We start from the raw sequence: 15,348 nt of genomic DNA, 5'->3' as shown, positions 1-15,348 counted from the left end.
AGTTGTGAAGCCTGACAGTGCAGATGAGGGTAAAACCAGGTGAGCGATACAAAGAAGGACAATGCAAAGAAGCAAGGAAGGGAAAAGAAAAGCAGAGGGGCGGCGCGCCCGCCTTCGGTGCCGAGGAAGGTGGAGGTCGACGCGGCTCAGCTGAGAGGCAGGTCCTGACGGTAACGCAAATGGGGAACTAAGAATACAGCTACTGGTCATTCGTGTCTGTGATGGAGGTGCAGGTTTAGTAGCTTGGAGAGGTGAGGAAGAAGGTTGAGGTGTGCAGCCCATCAGAAGATGTGTTTACTGGGACCGAAAGTGCTCTTTGACGTGAAGGATGCAGGGAGCACACTCGCACTGTAGCGCTCTTCTTTCTGTATTTATTCACTTATTTCTTCTTTTTTATAGTCTAACGTGCTTGGCAAACGGCCTTAAGGGTCTCAGGACGGGAGCCCCTCCGTCATCTTCTTGCTCTTTTTTTTTTTTGCACAAAAGAAAACATCAAAGGAAAGATAGGTAAATAAATAAATAAAAGGACGACATGTTTTATTTAACTGCACGTCTGCATAAAGCATCCTCTGAGTGCGAGAGAGAGAGAGAGAGAGAGAGAGAAAGGGGCCCAGAGGCTTGGTTGCAAGGGGAGAGTCCTATTTCATGACCCGCTTCTAATGGGAACCTGCGCAGCTTTATTCGGGCTCCGTGTTGTGAACGTGGAACACCTTCACGAGTCCGGCAGACCGCACCACTTGCGGTCTGCACCTTCAGGGCTCTTGTTCATATCTGCAGGTTCAGAGCAGTGCAGAAGGGCATCAGTGACTTGGCAGTCAGGGTTTGTAATGGTCAGTTACGTCTGCCTAATTCTGTCATTATTGTTTTAGTTTTTTTTTCCACTTGTGGAGGTTGTGCCTCCACAGGTGACCTGCCATAGACCGTATATTGCACATTGCAGCCAGATTTATGGCGCGCACACTTCTTCCTGAAGCCGTACGCGGTGATACAATGCCGTGTGACATCAGATTTAATGGAGGAGGAGATAGAGACATGTATGCTCAGTCTTGTCTACTCTAGTCACACTAGTGTCTCTCACTTGTTATTTATGATGCGTCTAAAATTCAATCTCATTTTAAGAAGAAATGGAATAAAACAATCTATCGATCTACACCACATCAACACTATCCATCTGTGTTTATCTTTCTGTCTGCATTCACCATTACGGTTGTTTCTTCTTTTTTTTTTTTTTTTTTCTCCCCACCTTGCTTTTTCCTCCTCTATTTGTTTAGTGATCCATCAGTCAATTTACCTTATCATGCTGCCAAACCATCCATTTACACTTCCATCTGTCTGTCAAGCTATATCTTAGTATCCATTTGTCTAACTATCTCTCGGTCTGCTTTTCCTGCTGTCAATCAAAGCTCCTTGCTGGATGTACACTTTTCTTTGGCTGCGGTTCAGGCCTCTTAAAATGGGCGGAGTCTGTGCTCCCCAGCCCACTGCCAGTCGTCTCTGCAAACCGGCCCTCGGCGTGATACTCGGCGTCCAAACTAAAATCGGCATTTCCTTTTTTCACCTCAGAAAATCCGAATCTGCCACTTTTACTGCACTGCTGAAGGGCGTCAAATCAAACCACACATAAACAACCAGACTGTGACAGCCCGTTTCATTTGAAGTGGCTGATTTAGAGTCGGCACCACAGCAAGAAATGTCCCCTTTCTTGCCAAACCACAGGGAAAATCACACACTTAAGTGCAAGTTCATTTAAATCTTTTTTTTTTTTTTCTTCCCCTCACCAACTCAAAAGAGGCAATGAGTGGCTGACCTGCATAATCACAGCCGATGGGCACCCTGTCACTAATCCCCCGGATCTTCTGGATAAGTACCGACGGCCTCGGCCCGAGCACGGCTGCGGCAGCGCGTTCGTCCTCCCCTCCATGTCTTTGGCATTAGGACGGGCGCCGGCAAAGCAGGCCGGCGCCAGACTGAGCCGAAGCAGGTCACTGCCTTCTAGGCTGTGACCCGGCAGCGCGTGGCGCCCGGGCGCCGTCGGTAGCGCCGCCGGCCGCCCGGATCCCCCACCGCGCACCAATCAGTCCTGGATGATCGGCAAGGAGCCCCCCGGGCCTGGAGCATGCTAGCCTGATGGATTAACCACTCTCCTCTCCAGAGTTTGGCTGCAAGGGCAGAGATATTGCCAGAACCCCCATCTGCCCCTCAAGTGACACAGACCTGCCTTCCAGCAAGATCCCTATCCCACTGGGCACAGCCTTCCAGCCAAGGCGGCTAGAGCATCTTGGTTTACACCCACCAACACTGCGCTTGAAAACAAATCTCTCAGATTTGCTACAAGGTTTTATGTGGCCCAGTGTTATGGAGCAGAATTATAGCAGCAGCACTGAACAGAGGAGGCCCTAGCAGTTGGTACACTCACCGTTTACATTTAAGCAGGGCCGAAGCCGTTGCGTGGCTATGTCATCAATCAAAGGTGACAAAGTGTGATACTTACAGAGCAAAGCATCAGAATACAAGACGTTGGGATGATGGACATATCTAAACTTTCACACGCAAATGAGATTCCTTGAGCAAGCCTGTTTCTGTAGGAGAGAGCAAGCAGACACCAACTCTCGATTCATCTCTGTCTGGAACGTAGCAATAATGTTAATTGGTCCCATTTGAATGAAGGTGACCTGATCATCATAAAATGACTAATAGTGTCTATAGTGATGTTTCCTCTCGAGAAACCACAAAATCAGTGTTTACTGACCTGGTAACACATCTGATTGTGAGTGCGTTGTTTGCTACGTGTCTTTCCAAGCCGTGCTCCAGGCAGGCAGGCTGGCACGTTTGTATGCCTGCCTACTGTCTGATCCCGAGTTAATTCCAATTTTGTAATGGGCCCGAGACCTCTCGTCCTCCAGGAAACTAAAACGTCTTTGGGAAAGTAAGCTTTCAGAAAGACATCACGACGTTCACAAACCACTTCCAGTTTGTAGACATAGCGCATAACAAGGAGTTTCTACTCAGCCTGACACAGCCTTTTATAAAAGTCATTAGAGAAAAATAAGGAGCATTGGACAAAGGCAATTCTCCACTAACTGCGTTTTCCGTAACCAAATGGAGTATCGAAGCGTGGCTCTGTTCAGTCCGACAGACTCTGGTCCAACCCGTCTGTTTCTCGGGGACAATTACCAGAATTTGAAATTGCTTTCATTTCACAGCACCTTGGAGAGGAAAGCAAATTCACACTATTGTGGAGAAGTCAACAGCAGTCTGTGTAAACTGTTAATCATTACGCGGTTTTACGATCATATAAGCCAAGCATCAAACCCCTTTTTTGTTACTTCTTGATCATGCTTGATCAATCTGTTTTTATTTGTTTTTTAAGAGCAACTTACAAAAGTTTCCAGAAAGGGTAGGGAGGAAAAAATAAATAAACTTGCGCAGAGGACCAACTGCGTACTGACCCGGAGTGTTGAGGAGAGAACAGAGTATATTATGACTTCTCTCCTTTTAGCCCCAGTCTGTCTATAACTACACACACGTATTACAGCTGGAGCACACTTTTGCACAGAATCACAGGGTTGGTGATCAGCACTGTGGATTAGCCCAGGGCAATGATCGATTTGAAAGGGTCTCTCATCTGACTGTTTGGTGTATCTGTGTGTGCCTGAGCTTCTCTGCACCTTTCTTTTGGACGGCTTTGGCCGACGGTGTCGAAAAGCATCCCAAAATCTGTCAGTCTTCCAACTCTTTATGATACCAAGCTGGTCTGCAGCTCAGAAACCGTCTCGTTTGTCCATGGGAGCCCGATGAGGAATCACTGCGGCTGCGAGTCTGTCAGGCTTTTCATTTCTAATCACACAGGGCCCTGCTGCCGGGTCTGTAGGCAGGCAAAAGAGGGGGCCTGTCTGACTTCAGTAGATGCCAGACACAGTTTCTCTTCCTTCCCCTGTTTGTCCCTGGTACAGAGCTGTCAGTGCTTTCCCACCGTGGAGATAAACTAGTGCCTCTCTCTCTCTCTCTCTCTCTCTCTCTCTCTCTCTCTCTCTCTCCCTCCCTCTCTCCCTCTCCCCTCTAAAAATAAGCATTTGTTTATCGACACGTGTAGTGATTTCTAGCTCTCCTGCACCGCATTGTGTGCAGAGCTGTCAGGAGACATTACTCTTAGACATAGCGCCCCTTTCAGCCCTGGCCAGCCGAGAGGAAGAGAGAGAGAGAGAGAGAGAGAGAGAGAGAGAGAGAGAGAGAGAGAGAGAGAGAGAGAGAGAGAGAGAGAGAAAGGGAGAGAGAGAGAGAGAGAAAGAGAGAGAGAGAGAGAGAGAGAGAAAGGGAGAGAGAGAGAGAGAGAGAGAGAGAGAGAGAGAGAGAAAGGGAGAGAGAGAGAGAAAGGGAAAGGGAGAGAGAGAGAGAGAGAGGGAGAGAGAGAGAGAGAGAAAGAAAGAAAGAAAGGGAGAGGGAGCCAGGACAATACCCAGAGCTTGGGGGTTAGCAGGATAGACAGACTATAGTGAAACCTGCCTTTTAACTAAAGGGTTCGGTCCTAAATCAGAACATGAAACTTTAATGCACTAGTCAAGGTAGACACATTGGGGGAGGTTGGGTGGATTAAATATCTGGGTCACTCACCCAGGGAGGTGCGTAAGCACATCTGAAGAGGATCTGCCTTTGATTGAAAAGCATGATAGAAATGTAGGCAGCAAGACAAATTTAGCTTCAGCTCGAATGGGCAAATTTGCCCCGTTTTAATTACCATTTCAGTCTTATTTTCATTATTTAACAGGTTGCCAGATTAGACGTATACATGCCCGTGATGTACATCAATCACTTAGGAAGCGTATGAGTGAGCATGCATCCCTGGCTCGGAGTTCCAAGCCTGTCTGGTCTTTCGCCGGCTCTGAAGTTTGATGGCGAGCTTTGTGCTAGCAGTCCCCACTGGCTCATTCACCACAGCTCGGTTTGACAAATGTCCCAGGGCTCCTGTGAACATCCGCGTTTCCAGCCACACATGCTCCGCTGAAGGCGGGATTACACCATCTTGCCTCACCAGTTTTTCTCTGGGACGTCTCCCTTTCTCCGGTTACAGTAGAGAATGCACTTAAGAGCTCATGTCTCCGCCTCAAAATAAACAACGAGACATCAGCCAGTCAGAAGCTTCCTGTTGTGTTCTGTTCAGTGCTCAACAAGAACATGGGCACGGGACGCTCATGGACGTTTTGTAGTCTCCGAGAGACACACCCTGTCGTGATTTTCGGTTGTGTCCTCCGGTTAGCTTTCTTCTGCATCACGTAAATTATTCAGTAAGGTTAAAATGACACATTTATTTAAGTGAAGCTATTTTCCTTGTAACATCACATTGATTCATATTCACACTAGAGACTTTCTTATTAGGTGAGTTGTGACCTTTATTAGCACTGTGATTTAAGTGCTACTGTTCAAAAGAGGATTACTCTCCCTGTTGTTATCAGCAATGGTAGCGATGATATCAGTATGTGATATTATTTTAATTTTCAAGGATTAAATTCTAGCAGTCTGGTTGGAAAACATGGCTGACTTTTTTTTTTTCTTTTTTGTATTTTCCCAAATCAGTTCAGATGAAACATTGTGTAGGTGTATTCCATCGTATTTTCAGCATTTGATTCCAGGAGTCTTCAGGCATCCACTGTGGCTCTCGCCACAGTCATTAGCACTGCAATTTGTTCCCACAGCACCCATAAAGATGTGGGGCCCCAGGCCATGGTGTGTGTGTGTGTGTGTGTGTGTGTGTGTGTGTGTGTGTGTGTCTGTGTGTGTGTGTGTGTGTGTGTGCCCGTGTGTGTGCGCGCGTGTGTGCGCATGTGTGTGTGCGTGGGTGGGTGGCTGAGTGGGTGTGTGTGGATGAGTGGGTGTGTATCAGGTTCCCAAGGATAAGACTCTGCCTCGGTGCCTTTGACCTTACATTTTCTGGTGGTTGGAACAAAAGCCACTCTCTTGTCTAACTCCGCTCTCCTTCTTCAAAGCACTTTGTCAGCTTTGTAGGTTTTGCTGTCGTTGCTCTGTAGAGTACAGCTAACAGAGGAACTTTTCTGCCCCCTGACTCTTTTTCTTTAGTTCTGGTTTCTGCTGCTGGTGCTCCATTATTCGTAGTGCATAGGTCTGCTCAAAGCAGAGCATAGATGGGGAGAGTTGATAGCTAGGAGAACTAGAGCTCTCTCTCTCTCTCTCTCTCTCTCTCTCTCTCTCTCTCTCTCTCTCTCTCTCTCTCATAGGTGCTCTCAAAGTAAACATGTTGTGTCAACATATGGGCCACAGAGATTTAATAACCTTTATTGTGTTTTGTCTTCAAAAATACAAGGTGAAGTGTTTTTAAATGTGGGGGTTTATAGTTTTTTTTCTATAGTTATACATTTTTTATTATTATTATTTGGCCTGACCGCAAACATATTTAATGGATGAAATGTTTATTTGAAAACGCTGAAAATGTTGATAGAACTTATGACCCAGACTGATTTTGCTTAGCACCAAAGCACTTACCTGTGTTTACATTCTTTGAGGACCTACTTTGATTGCTCCTTGTTTATTATTTGTACAGTCCACCTCTTGGGAGAGGGCCTCCAGACGACGTGGCATGATCTAATTATGAGAGGATGACAGTCAGGCAAAATCCATTAGGCCATTAATCTCTTTAGAAGAATCAAGAGGGTCGTTATGAACCGATCACTCAATCACAAGAGCCTTGCCCGATCCTCTGCCTGTCTGCCTGTTCACCTCCTCTGTGGTAGCTGTTTTACCATCTCTGCTCTGATTACGCCCCCTGCATAATCCCAGGCCGGCCCACGTCCGTCCCAGCGCTCCGAGTCGTTATGACACAACCGCGGCCTGCACATGCCGCTGCTGACTCATCCCTTCGGCACGTTTGCTAAGCGCTTCGGAAACCACGGCATCAGTCTCATTAATGAACTTCAGGAGCGTAGACGTCTCTCTGCCACTCATCTTTGGCCTCTTTCCCTCCCCTCCTTCGCTTAAAGGTCAGTCAGTTCTAGGACAGGCAGGTAAAGAGGTGGGGGGGGGAAAGAAAAAAAAAGCTACCTAACACAACTGTGATTAGCGCCTGGGTTTTTACTAAGCTCTGTGGTAACGCTTGTTTTTTTTGTGGATTGTCATTGTTCTAGAGGAAACCTGTAAATAGTTGTGTCCTGGCAGAAATAGCTGCTTATTGCACGATTGTTACCGTAGACGGTTGTTTTGGTCAATTGGGCTGGTGCGTTACAGCAGAGGACACAGGAAAGCTATTAAGCTCAAGTGAAAAGATAGAGAAGGATGGCTCTGTTTCATCCTCCGTTGAAGGGGGTTGGCTTTCTCACACCCATTTGTTTTAGCAATTATATTTGTTCAGTGTGCCGAGCTCCAGCCGATCATCTCAACGCATTTCTCGTCACATTGTTTTCCTCCACTCACCAGATGTGCCGAGTCATCCGACGTCACCCTCCGAAACAGGCAGTGATACCTTCCTCCATGTTCAATTTGGAGCGCAAACGTGAGGAACCGTTGTCAGCCCTCCTGAAACGCGGCAAAGCGCGGTAGACCGGGCACGGGCCCTCGGTATGCCCACGAAATAGGCGTCTTTGAAGCAATTGCTCAGCAATAGCTCCGTTTAGTCCGCTTTCGTGCTCACCGCATCTCGCCTCTCCTCCACTCCTCTCGCTCACCACTTCGGTCCCTCTTCTCTTTAATCTTTCCTCCTCTCTCCCTCCCACGTAGACGGTGCCGCGCTGACCCCGTAGTTAGAAGCAGAAAGGCAGCGTTCTCCAAAAGGAATATTTGAATGCCGACTAGGTCTGAGGGTAAGAGGAAGAGACCGAGAGAGAAATGAGGGCACGTTCATAGGAATTGCAAATCAAAAAACCCCTGAAATGCGATGAGCATATTCTTACGCCAGTTCTGAAGTTTTCTTTTGTTTTCCTAACTGCCGTCGATGTTTAATTGCGATGTGTGTTTGGCACTGGGCGAGGCTCCAGGCCTTCAGGCAGGACGGGCCCCTACAGTGGCTTTTAAGCTTTTTTTTTTTTGGTCTCTTTTTTTTAAGTGGATGAAAGTCTCATCTGCCATTTAAACTCAAAATCTGAATTTCCTGCAAATGCAATACATCGAGTTCAAGGTCACCGTTCTAAACTTTTGCTAATGCAACAGGAAATTGTCCTCCGAAAGCAATTGAAGCCGCCGTTCCATTTGCCGCGGATTCTTTTTGTTCTCCGCCTCCCACTCTTTCTGCTCTTGCCTTTTTTTTTCCCTCCCACCAGCCCGCGCGCTCGCTCTCCCTCCGTTTACCTTCTCGTCCCTTTGTAACGGCATCTTCACGGAGTCTCTCTTGCTCTGCAGAAGCTGTGTTATTAACGCACTCCCCCCCCCCCGGCTCGAACGCTCGATCCTGTTCGGCTCGTTATCCGAAACGTATCCCACTTTCGCCTCTCTCATCCTCTCGGTATGATCGGTGCTGCCGTGGCCTAATACTCGGTGACGGTCAGTGCGGGGGCAGGTCTGCCTGTGTGCCGTGGGCGACTACAGCTGATGCTGCCACTCGGGTGTAGAGGCCTGTCCTCTCCACCTGCCACATGGATGCTGCCCAGCCTCTCTGCTGCCCGTGTCTGGACTGTGGTGTGGACTTGTGTAACCTCGTATTGGGAGGACCACTGTCGCCAAGTCCAGCTTTCGGAACGGGTTTCCCTAATCTGACACCTCTATCCAGTCTATGGAATTCAGCATGTAACGATGCAGAAAGAAACTCCCTGGTGATTCTGGAATAGTTTTTTTTTATTATTATTTTTTTTCCCCTTCCCTCTGTAGACGGGGCCATAAATAAATACACTCAAATGTAGATCGCACTGGAACTGATAGAAGATAGCGAAGATAAACCGAGAGACGTACAAGAGACTGATCATTACTAAAGCTTAAACCTCTTAGATGCTCCAATTATCATCTGATCTTTTGAACGTGCTGTTATGAATTAGGTCTCACCGAGATGCGGATACAGCAAACCCTGTTACTCCCCTGTGCTTTTAAACCAATCCGAATGTTAATATGTCTGTATTAATATGTAAATGATTGCAAATTATTTCTATATATATGGACGTAAAAGCTAGGCACGGGTAGCACTCCCCCATATGGTTCCTGATTGTGTGTAGGCTTCCAGCTCACAATGCCCTTCGAGTCAGCGCTCAGTCAAGTATGAGCCGCATGAATCCAAGCCTTAAGTAACGTCAGCAGTATATATATTTTTTTTCTTTCCAGCCTCTTTCATTTGTCCTCTTTAATTTCCTGGGCTACGTATGTCAAGTATACTGCCATCATCCAAAAATGTAACCAGGAGACACGTATCCAACGGTTCCCAACTCCTAGCATGACCAAGCCCGCCGGCTCGCCGGTCAGATACCGGACATCTCCCGGGCTGAGCTGACCTATGGCTCACTCATGCTGTCATCTGATGAACTCCAGAGTTGAAGGGTACGCTGACTCTCAGCCTTGTTCTGATGGCAGTCACTGACTTAATGTGTAAGCTTTCTTTTAGCAAAGAATAAAGAAGTGTCTGCCAGACTATCTTTTTGTACCCTCTTGGTTAGCACCTGCTAAAAGCTTTAAAAAGCTGCTTTAGTTAGTAGCTTATTACCATTAGCCGCTGCGCAGTAATCTACAGAGGGTCTCGGTAAATGACTGGAGCAAATCTGGGCAAGTTCAGATGACGAAATGCAGGCAGAAAAGAGATTTGTGAAGCGTCCAATGAGCTGCTTGGAGGGAGTGAATAATAAGTCACCGGGACCGAAGCCCCCAAGGGCCAGCCCTAGGATGCACAACTGCCAAAGTCTATATATTTATACATTTATTTTAAAAATGCATTGACCAAAATGACCTGAAAAAACGAAAACTCTTGTCATTTTAAACAATGCTGATTTACATTAATAGAAACGGCCGAAATTTGTGGTGGAGCCATGGCAAGGTTGTCAGAGAGTCGCTCTCAGTCTCGGGGTTTGGAAACGGCTCTCCCTTCCCTGGGAGTGATCCTGAATCCCAGCCTGCTGCCTACGCCTCCTTCTCTCGTCCTCCACGGTCCCCTCGGCCTCCCGTGAGTACGCGACCGAGAGGGTGCAGCTGCCGCCCCGTGCCGTGCTGCTCGGCGCCGTGTTTGTGCGCGCATTAAGTGTGTGCTCTCCTGGCTGCGTTATTGAGGAGTTCTTCAGTTTGGGGGCTGGATAACTTCAATGGAGTTACTATGACACCAGACGCACCGGGATCCACTCCGGACCGTCTCCTGCTCTGCGGCGCTCCCTGCAGCTCTCTTCCTAATCACGCAGCCATTGTCCCTGCTGCCTTGTTATTCCTGCCCTTTTCTATCTCTCTCTCTCTCTCTCTCTCTCTCTCCGTCCCTCTCTAATGCCTCCCTCGACACGCTTTGTCGCAGTGAACAGATGCCGAACAGATCTAACCACGCTTGTTTCTCTCTCTCTCCTTCACTCTCTCTCCCTCCTCCTCTGTCCCGTGAGCAGACAACCGTCGCACCGGTTTGGAAAGGTCCCGATCACGCCACAACCCAAGCCCCATGTTCCGGTGATGGCTGGCCAGCAGCGCCCCTTAGCCACGTGCCAAAGACCCACAAGCGGGGACGCTGACAAGGCTGGGAAACAGGAACGGTGCAGCACTGCACGTTCCCTCTGGCATGGCCTGGTCCCAACCCTGCAACACACACACTAACCCACACACACACCCACATACAAACACACACCCGCACACACCACACCTCAGACACAAAGACAGCAACTCTACACTGCTTCACAGGATAACTGCGATTACAATGCCTTACATACGAAATCTTAGTCCCTATCGCTTACTGTACAAAGGGCCTGTTTAACATTTGAATTGCCTTGGAAGGGTATTTACATATTTTTTTTTAGGTTTTTTTTTTTAAACATATCATGATTTTTGCTGGTTTTATTTTCACGTTCATGCTTATCGCAGCGTAAAGCTCTCCGGTTCTGGCTTCCTCCGTACTCCGTTCCAGGAATGTTTGAATATGTTTAATCAGATGCATTTTGGTCTCGTGCAATTGGCTTCTTGACAAACACAGACCATCCTGTTGTCTTGTTGAATAACAGCCAGCTCTGCCTGAGAGGGCCGCGTGGCCGCGTATGCATATTAGTCGCTGCCACCGATTGAACTGAACCTGGGTTTGATTGATTCGCACCCTGTTTTTCAGTCCACAATTGGACCTCGAGTATATAATCTCTCACGCAGTACAGAAGCGCCTGTCCTGCATTATTATCCGTGTCGGCTCCATCACGCTTTCACAACACAATATGTAGCGGCGAGCCAAAATGCAGACTTCTGTTAGCATCCTTGCTATATGTGTATGCCTTGTGGGAAGATATTAGTCATGTGTATTTCAGCTGCCTCAAGATACCTGGAGTGGTTTAAAAGATAAAAGTGCGTTATCTAATCTAAACACTTCAAGCCTATCTTTCACACGCGTCACAAGTTGGCTAGCTGTTGTGTGCAACACCTAGGAATCGAAGACACAGGCCTTTGTATCCGGAAAGAAGTGAATATTGCATTTCTTTATCCTGTAAAATCTATCCCGGATTTCCTCGTGCTTTCTTCCTGGTGAGGCCGGGTCCTCTGTTGTGCAGCTGGGAGCGTTCTCAAGAGGAACGTCAGGGCATGTTGTTCATACCATCCACCATCAGCTGCACTTATGACCTGTCCCCTCCGAATGTTTTACCATAACCCTCTGTATCCTCCCTGCTATAGCTAAAAAGGAAAACAAGGTCACAATGACAATGAGGAAAAAGAAGAGTCAGATTTGGTTCGTTGCGGACCTTTTCATTATCTAAAAACCTGTTTCTCCCTTTTCATGCTGCCTAAAAGTATTTACCCACAGTGTAACGTGTGATGACTAGAGCATCGCCTTGCCCTTGCTTGAGTCCAGCACAAAGGCAGGAGCGCAGTAATGACAGAAGAGCTGCAGAACTACCCCGTAGCGGCACGTTTTCTTGGCCGCATCCACGAGAAAAGCGTTGTTAGAATCCCTGGCCTGGCACTTGCGTTTGCGTCATGAGTAATGCCTCGCCGTAACGCACGCACACGTGTGTGTGTGTGTGTGTGTGTGTGTGTGTGTGTGTGTGTGTGTGTGTGTGTGTGTGTGTGTGTGTGTGTTTGTATTTTCTGTAACACTTAGGGTGAATGCATAGAAATGCATAGAAATCACATGCCATCAGGACAGTCATGCATCAGTAGCTCTGCTTTCTGCTGGATGACTGGACCAGCAGCCCAGTTCGTCGTCGGCCAAAATGTCAGAATGTAACGGCGAGGGTTCTTCCGGAACGCCGTGACGTCGCCCCTCCCCCCAGGTCCTGCCGACTTCCGTTGCCACGCGGGACCCAGAGGTCGGCAATCAGCGTGGTCTCAGTTTTTTTCAAAGGAAACGGCAACGGGTGAGACTTCCCTCCACGCGGCGTGTCATCTTCACAAAACCCCGGTGCCGAGGGAGGTGCTGCGTAGCTCAAGGCATTGATTTGCTTTTCTAATTAAAACTGCCCTTTGACTGTCTTCCAGCCTCACACAATGGAACCTGCTCTCTGCACTCTGAGTTCCCAATGACTGCTATTTAAAACTCATGTTAATGGTAATTACAGCATCCAACCTGTCAGTGTGCGCCTCTGTAACATGTATTTTCATAGTTCACTCTGCTCAACTCCTATTGCAATTACATACTCTATTTCTCAGAATTAGTCGGCAGCACAGAGTTTGCGCCTCACTTGTTTCAAGAACAGTTGATACAGTATTTGACTTAAAATTCATCATGCGTCATTAAACCATCAAAAAATGTTTGGTGTGGAATATACTTTAATAAATGTGCCATTTTTAAAAATTATTTTAATCAAAGGAATTACAAAAAAGGATCACATGATAAGTTGAAACTGACCTGTTAGTCACACTAATATTGTGAAATTTTAAGTGATTGTTGCTTATTGTAACTGATGTTAGTGTATTTTTAAAGAAAGAACACAGCAAAATGCATTTTAGCATTTTCAGCATTTCGACCCGGCAATGTTCCTCAGCTGCTGTTTTGTGATCTGGTCATTTCTACACAGTTATGAAATGCTCAAAGACGAATCCACTAGCACACAATTTGTAATAGAGATCAATGTTTCTTTTAATGTGAATGCTTTTATTTGATGCATTTGATGATCTGCCCTGCCCTGTGATTGTTGTATTAGGCTAACATTGTGTATGTGTGATGTGCATTGAATTAGAATATTTTAGCAGTTATGTTACAGGTTAGAATCTGTATGTGACTGCCAAATGCAGTCAGTAGTATTGTTAAGCCCCATTAATGTTATATACAAGAAAATCCATATAAATATATGCCATGTCTGTTCTTTACTCAGTTTTTACCTGATAATTTCAAACACAAAACAAATAAACAACAAAAAACACTGAAAAGAATGAAAATAGAAGGATGTAGGATTCTGATCGGTGTGCAAAATCTCCCCAGTTTGGTCGCTGTTCTTCAAAGTCAGCCCTGTCCAACTTGGCCAGTAGTGATTGTATGATGGTGCACTTTAATTCCCTGCATTCTGTCCTGGAGCAGGTTGTTCTCGTTGTCACCTGTGAATGTTTCATTGCCAAAGTGAAACAGACTCAGGCTGACTGTCTCTCAGTTCTCCTTACAACCGGTGGAGGAAACTGGAGAACTAGATGAAACGAAATGGCAAAGAAGCACCTCACAGGGCTCAGGACGTTGGACTAAGTTGCCCCGCCTGTATAATCCTTTGTCATCATTTCAGTTTTCCTTTATTGACAAAATTTATATTTGTAACAGCTTTTTAAGTTTTTTTTTTTTTTTCTGTGACTATAAAAGAGTGCAAATGCTCATGCACACTCGTCCTGGGTTGAGTTATATAACACAATAGCATACTAAATAATAACACATTTCTTACAGAAACAGATGGCTGGAGTGTGTGTATGTGTTCTTAACCACTTAAACTGTGCTGTTTCTGTTCATTTCACAGACCATACTGTGACCTATAAATGCTTCATAAATGATTGGAAAAGCAGTGTTGTTTCCAGATTTCTTATTTTTTCTTTAAGATACACACCTTCTCTACATCTTTAATTCGGCTGACAGCATCTTTCGTGCGGCATTGATCCGCTGGGAGGACCAAAGGTTAACGTGAAACCGTGCACCGGTATCCTGTCTTCTCCCTTCTTTATTCTAGCCTCCGCCGGGGCTTTAGGAATGCAGACAGGAAAATGGGTTTAACCACCCCACCCTTTGTGCTACACGATTTGCATCAATTCATGATTTTGGAAAATATAGTTACTGTCAGCCATAGATAATACCAGTATATTACGACGTGAAGCACATATTGTGGTTATTTGCTTTCTCTCTCCCTCTGTGTGCCACATTTGACAGTGAGAGTGCACATTATTTCGTGCGTAACTGCTTTGTAACAGACAGAATCATTATTGATAGTAGAATCATAATTCATAATGCTACATATAAAATGCACTGCAATAGGCTTGGTTGTGCTCCTTTGACAGCTGACATTTGGGTTCTGCATAATCACAGATGTATAGGAAAATTATCCTACGCTATTTTGTCTCTCAGTGCTAAACTAAGCGAGGGTGTGTGTGTGTGTGTGTGTGTGTGTGTGTGTGTGTGTGTGTGTATGCATTTGTTTGTTCATATACAAATATGGATGTGTAGGTGTTAATGTTTGTGTTAGAATTTGCTTGTGTATGTGTATTTGTGTTAGACAAGGGGGAGGGAGGTGCAGAGATGAGCTGATCTGTGAGCAGTATCCTCCTCTAATGTAGAGTGTGTCAGAGCGGAGATGAGCTGATCTGTGAGCAGTATCGTCCTCTCTGTAGAGTGTTTTAGGGCAGAGATGAGCTGATCTGTGAGCAGTATCGTCCTCTCTGTAGAGTGTGTCAGGGCGGAGATGAGCTGATCTGTGAGCGGTATCGTCCTCTCTGTAGAGTGTTTTAGGGCAGAGATGAGCTGATCTGTGAGCAGTATCCTCCTCTCTGTAGAGTGTGGCGGGGCGGAGATGAGCTGATCTGTGAGCAGTATCGTGCTCTCTGTAGAGTGTGTCAGGGCGGAGATGAGCTGATCTGTGAGCAGTATCGTCCTCTTCTGTAGAGTGTTTTAGGGCAGAGATGAGCTGATCTGTGAGCAGTATCCTCTTCTCTGTAGAGTGTTGGTGGGGCGGAGATGAGCTGATCTGTGAGCAGTATCGTCCTCTGTAGTGTGTTGCGGGGAACAGATGAGCTGATCTGTGAGCAGTATCGTCCTCTCTAGTGTATTGCGGGGAACAGATGAGCTGATCTGTGAGC

At 46.5% G+C, this 15,348-nt stretch overlaps 1 protein-coding gene across 2 annotated transcripts in view; it reads left to right on the top strand.

Moving 5' to 3' along the window:
• The window catches only part of diaph2 (diaphanous-related formin 2), a 333,658-nt gene extending 319,592 nt beyond the window's left edge, over positions 1-14,066 (top strand). For both annotated transcript variants that reach the window (XM_027028176.2, XM_027028101.2), the window contains one exon: positions 10,500-14,066. In XM_027028176.2, the coding sequence (XP_026883977.2) occupies positions 10,500-10,564 (65 nt within the window). In that variant the 3' untranslated portion in view covers positions 10,565-14,066. The remainder of the gene's footprint in view (positions 1-10,499) is intronic.
• The last annotated feature ends 1,282 nt before the right edge of the window (positions 14,067-15,348 follow it).

Source organism: Electrophorus electricus, chromosome 12 (assembly GCF_013358815.1).
Source record: "Electrophorus electricus isolate fEleEle1 chromosome 12, fEleEle1.pri, whole genome shotgun sequence".
NCBI classification, from domain to species: Eukaryota; Metazoa; Chordata; class Actinopteri; order Gymnotiformes; family Gymnotidae; genus Electrophorus; species Electrophorus electricus.
The sequence above is the reverse complement of the archived record's forward strand: the minus strand, read 5'-3'. Positions and strand labels throughout refer to the sequence as shown.